Consider the following 13415-nt stretch of genomic DNA (forward strand, 5'->3'; position numbering starts at 1 on the left):
TAGCTGTCCCCATCCAGGGGCTGGGTGCTGTGTGAATGAAGCACCTCCTGCCCTGCCTACCAACAGGGAGTGAGCCTGGCACCTGGTCTGTTTGACCACCATGTCCCTGATGGGGATGCAGTGTCTGCTCCATGTCTGCATAAAGCTTGGGTGGATTTTCTTGGTGTCTAAGGTTCTATTCTGCATAAAAATCAGTGCTTCAAGCTTCGGAGTGAAGGCTGTCATAAAGAGGCTGTGCAGCAGGTGGAAAATGGTCTAAGGCTGGTCACTTTGTTCCTGGCACCGAGTGGTGCTTCTCTGCAGAAACAGCAGGTGCACAGGGCCTGACAGGTGAAGTGCTAGAGATGGTCTGGTTTGTGTCAAGGGCAGCCTGTGGTGTTTCTGCACATCCACTGGTCCTGGGCGGTTGATGGAAGGTGCCAGGCAGACCTGTCCTGGAAATCGTTTCTGTCTTGGGCATTGGATTTTAACAAATAACTTTGTGTTTTCACTGATGAGCAGTAAGGTTCCCTGGGCAGGCCTATGGCACCAGTCACATCTTACTCGCTCTAAGGTTTGACCTTGTTTTATAGAGACCATGCTTTATAGAGAAAGTAGTGACTTACGAGCCTGAGTAATTCAGATATTTGTCTTTCCTCTCATTTTTATGAATGACAGACAGGTCTTAGCGCATGGTGCTTCATTAGCCCCTTCCCTGCCATGGTGGTAAGGCATTATTACCTTGCCTCTGTCACACTGAACCACATTTTGTCCCACTTTTCTTGTTCAACTTACATGGCAGAGCTGTTTTAGCGAGGCCAGCATTTGCAGTGCTGATAGAGCTAAGCCCCATGAAACCGCTTCCAGCATTCCTGGAGTATTAGAAACAAACTGCTGAGCTCTGTATTTGACCAACCAGGACAAGCATGTAGTGGACTAGCAAGCAGAGCCAGGCAGGTGGGCCAGGCACAGCACATCAGGCGCCAGCAAGTGCAGAAAACGCACAAGCTGCAACTGGGCTTGCATGGTGTCAGATCCCTGCTTGCTGCAAGCATGGCTCGGAGCACTCAGGGTGATCCACAGAGCCTAGCCGTGACAGAGCTCCAGGCCTCTGTGTGCTCCGGGGAAATGGCATGGGCAGCAGCAGTCCCGTTCCCTGCAGCTTACCTGCTGCTCCCTCAGCCTTCTCCTGTGTGGTAGTGGTGACAGTGGCTGGGCAAAGGAGGAGGGCAAGTTCCAGACCTTACACTGAGCAGGGCCACACCGAGGTGTGAATTCCTGCAGTCTTGGCAGCAGTGTCGCCTGCTCCCCCCTGCCCAGGGAGGACAAATTTGCTCAGCAGCGTGGGTGCCCAGCGTCACGGGGACCTGGCAGGGAGGTGGAGCTGTGGCAGAGCAGCCAGCACAGCTGAAGCCCTCTGCATAAGGAGCTGTTTGTGTTGCTGAATTGTTAAGCCCCATTGACAACAGCAGTCCCCCCTCCTCTCACACTCGAGGAACTGTGGTGGCCACATACTGATCCTTTCTCCTGTCTTCAGGCACCAAATTAGGGTTATTCTTCCCACAGTCCCTCTAACTAGCTGTTGCCTTTTTTTTTTTTTTCTTTCTTGCTCTCTGCAGGCGTACGAGTGGGCCTTGGAAGGGATGCGACACCTTGCCTGCATCAGCATGGAGGACTGCAGCTCTGCCGAACACTGTGCAGGTGTGATTAAGTGCCTGGAGAGTTACAAGGGGCAGCACCCAGACATCAGTGATGCCCGGTTCCAGGAGATGAAGGAGCTGGCCTGTGAGCTGAAGAGCAACAAGGGACTCAAGCAGTGGAAATTTGCATGGTCTAAATGCCAGGAGACCAAGCTGGTTTTTGAAAAGAAACTTGAAGCAGCCTTGAGAACGAGGAGGTCTCTGCTGTCAGACCAAAAACCAGCTGCAGCAGGGGAACAGCCCCAGGCTGGCAGCGAGGCTGGCAGTCTGTCCCACCGGAGGCACTCTGAGGGGGCCACCTCCAGGTCCCACTGGGACAGGACTTGCAGCGCATCCCACTGCAGCAACAGGCCCAGCTGCTCTCTGGGGTGGACTAAGGAGAAAGCTCCCTCACCCTCCCTGAGCTGCCCTGGTGATGTCAGTGCTGGGGAAGAATTTGCCTGCCAAGCTGCTCTCAGCCCTGTTCCTCACTCGAGCAGAGTTTCTTTTGCCAGTGGGGCCTCCAAGTCTCCAAAGCTGCCTGAAGAAAAGCCAAACCTGGAGAGCGTATTAGAAACCCTGGAGGTGAAGCCATCCTGCACATCTACTCCAGCTTCCGGGAAGCTGCCTCCCAGGAGGATGCTCCGGAAGGCCCAAAGCTTTGACCTCCCTTGCGGTGAGAGCCTGTGGTCAGGCTGCCAGAGGGCACTGAGCGAGCCGGCCAGATATGGCAACACCGGCGTCTTTATTAAGGGGCTAGAGGTGAGCAGCACCGAGCTGGTGGACAGGACTTTCGTGCTGCGGCAGCAAGCTGCTCACAGCTGGGCTGCAGACTGCCTGCCGGAGGGACAGAGGGGCTGCCTCTCTGTGTCAGAAGCCAAGAGCTGGGGCAGGTAAGTGGCTGTGAAGCTCGGAGCTCCGGTCCTCAGGGTGGTGAAAAGGCAGTCAGCAAAGATGCGAAGAGCTCTGCAGTAACAGTGACTTTGGCAATGGATTCAGGGCAGGTAGATGGAGGTGCGGCTCCAGCTTCCCTGCACACGTGTGCGTGGTGCTGAGGCAGTCCCACAGGGATGTCCCCACATAGCCTGGCACCTACTTCTGGGCAGGGCGGCAGGGAAATCGGATCTCTTGCTCTTCCCCTACAGCATGGATTGCCCCGTAAGAGGGGGAAGAGCAGTTCCCAAGCATGAGAGAGAGTCTCTGAACATTGCTGTTATTTGGAGGACGAGGCTTTGCAGAAACGTAGTACTTGGGGACTTGACAAACCAGTGGTACAGGTGCAGCGGGAGAGAAGCATAGTGCATCATCCTGGACACTTCTGTGGGGTGTTGTACCCAGGCTGGTAGAGAGGGCACTTCAAGTACCCGGTGACAGCAGCATCACAGCTAGCAGAGTGTTTGTATTTGCCCTTTGGGGCCGAGACCTCTGTTTGGGTGACCAACAGCTGGCTTTTGTTCTCTTCTTTCCCTTCTCTGTCCTTAAGGATCTCCACTTAACTTTGTTATGCTACAACATGCCTGGGCTATGGAGAACCCTGGGATGTGAGCTGTTCTTGAAAGGGGGTCACCAGGCAGGTCTTTTCAGCTGATCTCACTGGAAAAATTTTGAAAAAAAATGAAGATTGGAGGCAGAGATGAGAAATGAGTGCTGGATGCAGGGAGACTACAGATCTCCTCCACTGCTTCTGCTCTGAGTGGGATGGCTGGGAACGGTGAAGTCTTCTGGAAGGGGTCTCTGATATCCTAGCATGTGTCAGGCAAGCGCATGGCAGGGGATGAACACCAGCAGTTTGCTTCTCAAGGGAGTGTCGCAGTAGCCCTCCTGCCTGTGGGCACTGAGGCAGTTGCACAGTTCGGTCTTCTGAACAGCCGCAGTTGTTGGCTTGGGGAAAAGCTGAGAGGAAGGGAAGGCAGGAGTAGTTATGTTTGATGCTGCACTGCCTCACAGTGGAAATTTGAAGTACCTAAGAGTGATCCTGTCGGAGACGTGCAGAGCAACCTGTGCTAGGAACTGCTGTTTGCTGATGAAGTGATAACGAGGTTTGTTACCCACTCATTTTTGCTGGGACAAGCCCAACAGCACCTGGGTCCAGTGCTTGTGTTCTCTCCCGTGGTTACCATCACCTCCCACTGCTTCCAGTCATCAGGCTGACTCCTCCTCACAGAAGTTACTGTGACTCCTGCTGTCCCTGTTTTGGGAGCGCAGCCATTTGCGGAGCTGCCTGTTGCATCCAGAGCAGGGGCGGGGTGGGCCCAGGGATGCGTGTGTCCTGCTGAGGTTGGAGCAGGACTGCAGCCACCTGAGGCTTGCCCTTCCTGAATAGAAAAGCCAACAAGAGTTCCTTGGATCAGCCACGAGCTTTGTCAGTGCTCAGGGTCAGAGCTGAGACAGGCAGTTGTGAGTGTGAGCTTGGATGGTGCTGAGGGATCATCTCATCTCTGTGCTGGGTCTGAGGGGGACCTTCTTCCAGGGCAGTCCGGTGCTTTGCAGGCACTCCGACTGCTGTAGCCCTGCTGCAGTCTGGGTGCCTTCAAGGAGGAGTGTTTCCTATTGCAGCAAGCTGCGGCACATCATTGATGAGATGGTAACCACGGAACGGGAATATGTGAGGTCGCTTTGCTACATCATCGATAGCTACTTCCCTGAGATGGAGCGCCTTGACCTCCCCCAGGACCTGCGTGGGAAGCGCAGCGTCATTTTTGGGAACCTGGAGAAACTCTATGACTTCCACAGCCAGTACTTCTTGCGAGAGCTTGAGAGCTGCTGCAACCACCCCCTGCGGGTCAGCCACTGCTTCCTCCGACACGTAAGGCATCAGGACCTTCCCCCTGGGGCTGGGCTTCTCCAGAGATGTGCTGCTTTCCTATGCGCGGCGATGCCTGTACTTTTGACTACTCGCCTGTGTGACCCTCTTTGGGAGGGGGAGGACGACCCTGTACTGGCTTGGTTTGTCCCCTGCCAGTTTAAATGCTAGGTTGGGCTGGGATGGTTCTGCACAGTTGAGCCCGGGCAGTAGCAGATGCTCTTTGCCTTTCCTGTTGCTCTTTGCTACCAAGAGACACCGCCAGGGAAGCAAAATGTTTACTCCATAAAACCACCCCGTCTTCTGTCTGTGGTGTCAGTGTGGAACGGCTTCAGTGAGCAGAGAGGCACAGACCTGCTGCTGGGGGGAAAGGAGCATGGGGCACGGGTCTTAAGCTGAGCTGCCCCATGCAAGTTGGCTGCTACCAAGTGAATGGTGTCTGTTGGGGTACTTAAGGGGCAAGGGGTAACAGGACAACGGATTAAAAAGTCCTAGTTCCTGTAGGAGCAGGAGGACAGGAACATTCCCTGGCTCTTAATGAACCTGAAGCAAAGTCATTTGTGGTTCCATAGGAGGCTCTGGTGCAGCCTGGGAGAGGCAGAAGCACTAGAGTAACTGATGGTTATACATACAAAAGCATGGCTGCCCCTGTGCCCTGGGTGCGTGTTGGTCTCACATGGGGATCTTTTTTGCAGAAAGACCAGTTTGGGATGTACGCACTGTATAGCAAGAACAAGCCGAAGTCAGACTCGCTGCTGGCCAGCCATGGGAATACCTTCTTCAAGGTAAATTCCACTGCTTGCATCATGATTACTCTTGTGTTTGGGTCGCTGATTAAACAAGCTTAATTTCCCTGTTTGAGGCATGCTCAGCACTACCTCTGCTTTCCTGGCACAGCTGTCTGCACAAGTGTATGTTGGGGGACAGGGGCAGAGGTGCAGTGAGTGCTTTGGAAAGGAGCCCGGCACACAGCAGCGGTGGTCCTGTGGCCTTGCATTTCCCCACAGAGCGAACAGAGTAACCCAGTCAGGAAGAACTGAGGGTGTCAGTGCCTGCCGGGGGGCAGAGGATGCTCTGCGGGAAGCTGCTGCCTTCACTGTGCTGTGTCTCTCAGTTCAAGCAGGTGCAGCTTGGAGATAAGATGGACCTGGCCTCCTACCTGCTGAAACCCATCCAGCGGATGAGCAAATATGCCCTGCTTCTGAAGGACCTGACCAAGGAGTGCAGTGAGGCGCAAGAGCAGGAGCTGGGCTACCTCCGTGCAGCTGAGGAAATGGTGAAGTTTCAGCTCCGGCACGGAAATGACCTGTTGGCCATGGATGCTATCCGTGACTGTGATGTACGTTTCAGTGCCCTCCCCTGCCTGGGCAGGCAGAGCCACACTTCTTCCCCTTCTCTATACCTGGGATGTTTGGGTTGTATGGTGAGCCTTCCCTCAAATTCCCACAGTGATCAGGGTGCCGTCTGCCAGTACAGCATAGCAGGACTCCTGAGGCACAGGACAAGGGAACAGCAGGGCTTGGAGGTCTCCGTGATCTGCTAGGGCAGGCAGCCTGGGTGCTGTTACTTGAGCTGGGTGACATGTTTGTCGTAAATGTGCTCCCAGATGCTTCCTGGTGACGTGAGGCGACCTGGCAGCCCTTGCAGATTATGTCCTGCTGACTGCCTTGGGCCCTTCCATCTTCTTGAGCTGGTGATAGGAGGGCCGAGCAGTTTGCAAGAAGGAATTGAAACTGATGCTGATGCCAGGGGTAGGCCAAAGTCAGCTAGGTGGGACCTGAAGGAGAGGCATGCGAAGTACAGCACTGGAGGAGGAAAACCCCGGGGCTCATGGTGGGGGAAGATGGATGTGGGGCAGGAAGAACTGAGGGACTGGCCTGCTGACCCAGATGTGCTCCTGACAGTTTATGGGACTCCTTTCCTTTTCAGCTCTCCTCTTTTCCCCAAGAGAAAGCTCTAGCTGCTGCCTCCAGTCCCCACCCCAGGGGTTTGTCACAGATCTGCACAGGGTGGCAGGAGAGGGCCACCTATGGGTAATGTCTAGGAGAAAGGTGCAGCTCTCCCCTGAGCCAGTTGTCTCAGCCTGGTGTGGCCTCTAGCAAGCCATGCAGCCTTACCTCTCCAAGAGCCCTCCTAAGATGACAGGTAGCTGCCACTTCTTCGCCACCTGGGCCACAGCCGTGTGGGACCCTGCTCTCAAAGCCCAGGCCTGTGGCTGCCCGGACCTGATCCTGCTGGGGTCTTACCAGCATCCTTCCTTGTGTCCAGGTGAACCTGAAGGAGCAGGGGCAGCTGGTGCGGCAGGATGAATTCACCATCTGGCTGGGCCGTAGGAAGTGCCAGCGACACGTCTTCCTCTTTGAGGACCTGATCCTGTTCAGCAAGCCCAAGAGAATCGAGGGTGGCTTTGATGTGTATATCTACAAACGCTCCTTCAAGGTACGGGCAGCCCTGCAGCTCCCTCTTCTGCAGGAGACGTCCATGGCTGGTTTCCCCATGGATGCATGGATCTGAAATGGGAAGCAGGAGCGCTTCCAGCAGAAGAGTGCTCCCACCACTGCTAAACCTTCTCCAAGCCGTGCAGTGAAGCCAGAAGGAAATACTTCACACAGTAATGCCTGGGCCCCCTCCATGGCGTGGGATGTGGGGCCAAGGTCTTCTGAGGGAAGGGCAGTGTGCATGTGGCAGGGAGGTGGTGCTGACTGGCTGAAGCACTGGGAATTGCCTGGGCTGTCTCTGCTCAGCTGTGTGCGGATTGTACCTGCTCCTGTCTGGGCCCTCGGGCTCTGCTGAGCTGGGGGTAGCTCTGGCTCTGCTCCTGGTGGAGCCCTGGTTGACACTTTGCTCTTCCTTTCTCTGGCAGACTGCAGACATCGGGCTGACGGAGAACTCTGGAGACAGTGGCCTGCGCTTTGAGATCTGGTTCCGAAGGCGGAAGTCCAGCGACACCTACATCCTCCAGGCCAGCTCAGCCGAGACTAAGCAGGCCTGGACCAGCGACATTGCCAAGATCCTGTGGCAGCAGGCAGCCCGCAATAAAGGTGTGATTCCTTCCCGGGGCGTCTGTGCCGCAAAAGGTGCGGGAGCCCTGTTCAGCTCGTGCTGTCCTGAGTAGGTTTGGAGCCTGTGACCAGGCAGCTCTGTGCAGCAAGCGGCTGTGTGCCAGCATGCAGCCTCAGCAGCATGTGCTGGGCTTGGCTGGGTATGTCCCTTCCCTGCTTCTCATCTCCAGGGAACCTGAGCAGTCCAAGCTCTGTGTAACTGTGGACACCCACCTGGACTCCCTGAGAGGAACAGGAGATACTAGCACAGGGTTCCCCACCCTGTGAGCATGCGCTGTGCTCCTGAAAGGCTTGCTGCTCTCCCTGTGATCTAGGCTGCTACTCGAGTGGCAGCTGCCCAAGTCAGGCTGGCTGGGTCCCTCCACTGGCTTCCCACTTGGCAGGACTCTCCGCATGGCACTGAGCTACTTGGCCAGAGCAGGGCATGTCTGCTTGTCCCTGGAGACTCCTCAGCACTGAGGAGCAAGCAGAGAACAGATCTAATCTCAGCAGTTCAGGAGCAGCCTGGACCAGGAGTGCTCCAGCCTGGGGCTGAGTAGTGCCTGTGGCAAGGGCTGGGTCAACCTCACGATGTGGCTGTGGGTCTCTTCCTCTCCAGAAATCCGTATGCAGGAGATGGTTTCCATGGGGGTGGGCAACAAGCCGTTCCTGGACATCAAACCCAGTGAGGCAGCTATCAATGACCGTGCGATCGATTACATCATGAAAGGCAGAGGTAAGTACCAGCTGTGCCTTCTCCCTTGCTCCATGTGAGCTAGGCAGGACTGGTGCTCAGGGCTTTTTTGGTATGTTTTCTGGCAGGTGCCAGGACCAGAGCATCAATTGCAGTGTCTCTGTTTGACCATTCCAACCCGTACAAGAGGACGCAGGCGCAGCTCTCCACGGGCAGCACCCCTGCTGCATACAGCCCTTCCTCCTCCTCCCTGCTGGGGCCCCTCAACCTCCACATGTACCTGGACCAGGCTCTGCTGCCAGGCGTCCTGGCCCCCAGCCGCCCCTTTGACATCGGGACCTGCATCGAGGAAGATGAGCTGGAGCACGAGACCAGCAGCCAGCCATCACTGAGTACGTATGAGCCCGCTCTCTGCAGCGCGCCCCGGGCTGTGTGGGCTCATCCCCACACCTCGCACTGTGCTGCACAGCCGGACCAGGCTCGCTGGGGTCATGGCAGTCCCTGCCTTGTACCCAGACTGGGGCAAGGAGGGCCCTGCCCTTCTGTGCCAGCTCTGTCTCAGCTTTCATGGGGATACTTGGCTCAGGTGTGGGGCTTAGTACAGTGCCCACTGATCTGCAGCCATATGTGTGGCAGGCTTGGTGCCGCATGCTGGGGCTGCTGGGGCCTTGGAGACCAGTGCTCATGTCTCTGCATCTCTGGTATGAGGCACTCTGTCCCTTGCTCTCGCCAGCCTGGCCCGGTGACCCCTGGGCTTCCCCTCTGTGAGCTCCCCTGGCCAGCCTACACCGATCTCCAGCATTGCTTGCTACACTTCCTTGAGTCATTTTGTTGCCTGTGGCTTCAAAGAGGCCCAGAGCGGAGTGTGGCTTATCTGCGGGCTTGTGTGGCCAGATAGATTATCAAGTGTAGATGGCACAGGTTATGTAGGCCAAATTCGTGGCCATCAGAGCAACCTTCCTCTCTTCCCTCAGCAACAGAGAGCTCAGAGTCATCGCACTGCATGTCAGGCAGCGGCTCCAGCGGCTCCGACAGCGGCTGTGTCTCCAGCATCCCACAAGAAAGCTTCTGTGAAGACATGGGCTCACCCCCCTACGTGCCCCTAGGCTCACAACACAGCTCTGCAGTGGAGGAGAAACCCAGATTTGCAAACAGCCAGTACATTTCTGCAGTAAGTGCAAGTAGCCAAAATGCTCTCTTTGCTTTGCCTGTTCCTGCAACTGTCTCCCCGGTTCAAGCCACTGCCTCTCATGGGGGGACTGAAGATGCTGCTTTTGGGCTAGGGGTCACAGTGGGGAAGTGACAGTTCCTCTTGCAGAGACTTGCCTCCTCCAGGGCAGGTGAGGGCCCCTCATTTGGGGGAGCCTCCCCTACGGTGGCCCAGATCCCTGAGGAGATGCACTGGGAAGGACCTGCAGTGCTGGAGGCTACACCCAGAGGGGATGCTGCACACGCAGGAGCTATAACCTTGTCATGGGCTGGGGTACACACGTAACCTCCTGGGATGGATGGAGCTCTGCTGCAGATGCTGCTAAGCCCCTTTCCTGGGAGGTCTGGGCCTTTTTCGGGGAGCGATGAGCTGGAAGAGCGAGAGCCTGTCGCTCTGAGATGTCAGCGTGTCTCCTCTTACGTTCCCGAGAGTTCTCAGTGACTTCCCACTAGATCGTGTCCTGATGCTGTTGTCCTCTAACCCTGTACTAATGCTGGCTTCTCTCCTCTGCAGAAAGCAGGCCAGGTCACCATAAGTCCCTCGACAATAGTGTGACCCCTCTGCACGTGTATACCGCCTAAGGAAGTGGATTTGTTGTAAGTAGCCCCTGAAGGGGATTTTTCCAGCAGATTTGAGTGCTGGTAAGGTTTGGCAGTAGCTCTGAGACAGGAGAACCTCGCCTTCTGCTTCTCAATGAGCAGTTTTCCACACGCACTCCTGCCTGGTCTCTGAGGCTCTGATTCATCTAGTTAGAGAAGACCAGCTCCCTTAGGGCCGTCGCCAACAGCCAGTCTGAAGCCTCCCTGATTTGAAGAAGCAGAAGCAAACAAAGCAAAATCACCTCCAGGTAGAAGAGGTTTGAGCACAGCCTAGTCATCAGTGTTCAGATGAGCTCCTTTCCTCTGAATGCTGCCCAGCTGTCTAACCACTAATCTGTTTCTTGTGGCTGTTTTCTGAAGTCCTGCTCTTAGTCCCTCTGAACTGCCTTGGGGAATCTATGGCATTCTCCCCAAGCTGGATTTATTCCACAGTTTCCTTTGAATCTCCAAAGGAAACTGCACGTCACCAGGCAGAGCGACCTGCTAGGTGATGGTCGGGATGTCCCAAGGGAGCTGCCTGATGTTGCTCCTGTGCTTCCCGATTTCTAGAGGATGCCTTGTCAGCAAGGAAATCGCTGTGATCTGAGGAGGGGTGAGCCCTGGCAAGCAGGGCTCCCTACGTGCGGGTGGCAGCCCTTGGGAAGTCAGGTCACAGCCCACTCCGACCAGCCTGCTTCTGGCTCAGCTTTTTCCTCGCGTCCTTAGGCCTGACCCGCCCTCCCATGGGAGTGGAGGGCTTGGGACGCTGGGGGCTGGGTTAGCACTTGAACGGTTGAGGCGCAGGGTGGTAGATGGCTCGTAGGTTTGGCACTGGGGGGTGTTACAAGTGTGTGGGCCCACGGCTTGTGATCTGCAGGTACAGGAGCTCAGGAACAGCTAAACAGAACCAGCCAAGGTTAAAATGTAAGATCCAGAACCCCTTCTGCGGAGGGTCATGGACGAGACTTTTGAAGTGGCTGCAGAAGCAGCAGGCTTTGCTGGCCCGTGGCTGCTGGGACAGCAGCCTGTAGCCTTTGGGCAAGCCCTGAAGTGCAGAGGCAGACCCCTGCATGGGGGAAGAGCCGGGCTTCTCCTGCGAGGCTCTTCCAGTAAAACGTTCTTTCCCCACCAAAATGCAGCTCTGACAAACGGTGGGTTTTAAACACTTAGCGATACCGCTGCTGGCCAGGACAGAGGGACCTGTGGGATTCTGCCACGCCGTGGGAGGGCAGCCAGTCTAACCCATTGCACGGTGCTGTGTTCCAGGTTTGACTGATTGCCATTTCAAACTCACTGAAGACCCCAGGCCTCTGACCAGCAGAAGGAGACAGTCTTCACCTGTGAAGATTATTTTTTTTTTTTTATACGTAATCAGGCTCTTTCAAACAGCCCAAAACCTGACCTCTGAGAGGGCGAGAAGCCCCAAGAAGGTTTCTGTCAGCTACTACATGTAATAGCTTTGGTGTTGGATGGGACCTTGGGCATTCAGATGTTGTTAGCCCTATATTTATGAGTAGTAAGTAACATAGCAGTTTGGGGGAAAAAATGTATTATTTTTAAAGCTATGAGCTGTACAGATTTTTGTTACAAGTGACTCTGTTACTATTTGTTCTGTAAACTGCACATTTTATAAAGTTTTTGGAAGGGCACGAAGAGAAACTGAGGTATTTAAGAAAAGTAGTGTAATGTTCTGTTTCAGGGTTATATTGACCTGGAGCTCAAGATTTAACGTCCTTCCTTATGTTCTAAATATGTCTATCATAGCGATAATTTATTTTCTTGGCTTAACACTTCTGTTTTAATAAAAACAATTTCATTGTTATAGTGAATTGTTCCTAGAGATGATTCTTGCTGAGCTTTACCTCTGTCTTAACCACCTGTCAGCTCTTCCCCTCTCCCTGTGCGGTTTCTGCACTAACCAGCTGCCAGCTAAACCATCTCAATCCTGACCGCGTCCGCCGGGAGAGCGGGAAGTTTCCCTGGGTGGAGACTTCGGTGCTGCCAACGGGAAAGCTGAGGCAGAGCCAGGAGTTCGGAGCTGCCAGCAGAGGTGTCACTAGAGTGAGGAAGAGGAGCTGGCAGAGGTCAGGAGGTACGAGTTACCAAAGTTCCTGGCTCTTAATTAAGCCACTTGCCCAGTGTAGCCGCTGCCTGGCAGCCAGCCTCTCTCCTGGCTGGGTCAGGTTCCAGTGGCACGGGGTGCAAGTGGCAAGTTCAAACTCCATCATGCCTTGTCCTGGCAGCCAGGCTGTGCCCTGGGGTTACCGGCTGCTTGCTTCGCCTCCGACTCAGCCCCTCTGTGGGTACTTCAGTCCCACCATCGGGGCTGGTTTGAGGAGCTTTGGGTGGTGGCGGCATCTGAGACAGCAGGTTTTGAGCATAGCAGGTTGCTTATAATGCTGAACCTGAAACCCCGTTGTTTGAAGCACCACAACGTGACAGGAGAACAAGCGTTCCCTGTGTTCTGAGGTGGCCTGTTCACAAGTGACATCAAGGCTTACTGTGTGGCTGTGACATCCTCCCCGTACTCTTGGAGGAAGTGAAAATTAGCATTTTTGGAAATTAGTAGTTACTTGCTGCCAATTTACTCCTGGTTTATGAAGTGCTGTAAATCAGGCTCCCCAGGTGTGAGAGAAGTGGTGTCGGGGTTTAGCCTGAGGAAGACAATGGAGGGAGCAGTAATTAATTAAACTGCGGTTTCCCGCTGCGGGGAGGAGCTGCCGGGCCCTTGGCAGTGCTGAAGTCTCTGGTGTTAAACCTGCCAGCCACCCGCATTACCCCCAGCGTATGGACCGTGGTCCTTTGAGTTCGGAAATTCCTGTACTGTAAATAAAACACTTGGTTATTTTTTATAAGCTGGATGTTTTTTAAATCTTGTTCTTTTTTAGACAGCAAAGAACATAGTTTGACACCTTTGTACAAAATTGTGTGGGAAACGGTTGCACAGGGAAGATTTTAGAAGTTGCTGTTTAAAATTGTTGAGTTCACGCAAGATTTTTGGGCTGTCAAGGCAGCGACAGCTCATGTCATGAGAGGGAGAGAATTTAGTAATGCAACAAGAGGAACATGAAACTTACTGAATTTCTCAGTTACAAAGGTTTCTGCATTGCTGGAAAACCCTTTAGTAATGTTTACCTGACACTGTTTTTTTCAGGGTTTGATTGATTTGTCTAATAAAGGTTATTTTCTTTATATGAATCTTGCTGGCATTGTGTCTTGATTTCAGCCTGGGAGCCTGGACTGCAGGAGGGGGAAGAGGCATGTGCTGAGGGGAGCATGTGGCCCTGGGGCATCTGAATGCCCTCTTTGGAACACTGGTGGGAGATTGTAATAATGTTTTTCTAATCAGGCTGTTAGGGGGAAATAAACACCACGTGTCACTAACGGAGACATAAGAAATAAGGCAGAAGGCTGCTACCACAATTCCTGAC

The 13415-nt window shown here is 54.3% G+C and overlaps 1 protein-coding gene across 4 annotated transcripts in view; it reads left to right on the forward strand.

The window, feature by feature from the left end:
- The window catches only part of PLEKHG4 (pleckstrin homology and RhoGEF domain containing G4), an 89558-nt gene extending 76376 nt beyond the window's left edge, over positions 1–13182 (forward strand). Inside the window, exons 14-24 of one of the 4 annotated variants that reach the window (XM_056360991.1) lie at positions 1599–2551; positions 4215–4464; positions 5157–5246; positions 5576–5800; positions 6730–6900; positions 7325–7502; positions 8122–8238; positions 8325–8588; positions 9171–9367; positions 9920–10002; positions 11251–13182. In XM_056360991.1, coding sequence (XP_056216966.1) covers positions 1599–2551; positions 4215–4464; positions 5157–5246; positions 5576–5800; positions 6730–6900; positions 7325–7502; positions 8122–8238; positions 8325–8588; positions 9171–9367; positions 9920–9961 — 2487 coding nt within the window. In that variant the 3' untranslated portion in view covers positions 9962–10002; positions 11251–13182. Of the gene's footprint in view, positions 1–1598; positions 2552–4214; positions 4465–5156; positions 5247–5575; positions 5801–6729; positions 6901–7324; positions 7503–8121; positions 8239–8324; positions 8589–9170 lie in introns of all 4 variants that reach the window. The other 3 variants (XR_008825730.1, XM_056360992.1, XM_056360990.1) reach the window with 3 other exon arrangements.
- The last annotated feature ends 233 nt before the right edge of the window (positions 13183–13415 follow it).

This window comes from Falco biarmicus, chromosome 15 (genome assembly GCF_023638135.1).
Source record: "Falco biarmicus isolate bFalBia1 chromosome 15, bFalBia1.pri, whole genome shotgun sequence".
NCBI lineage: Eukaryota > Metazoa > Chordata > Aves > Falconiformes > Falconidae > Falco > Falco biarmicus.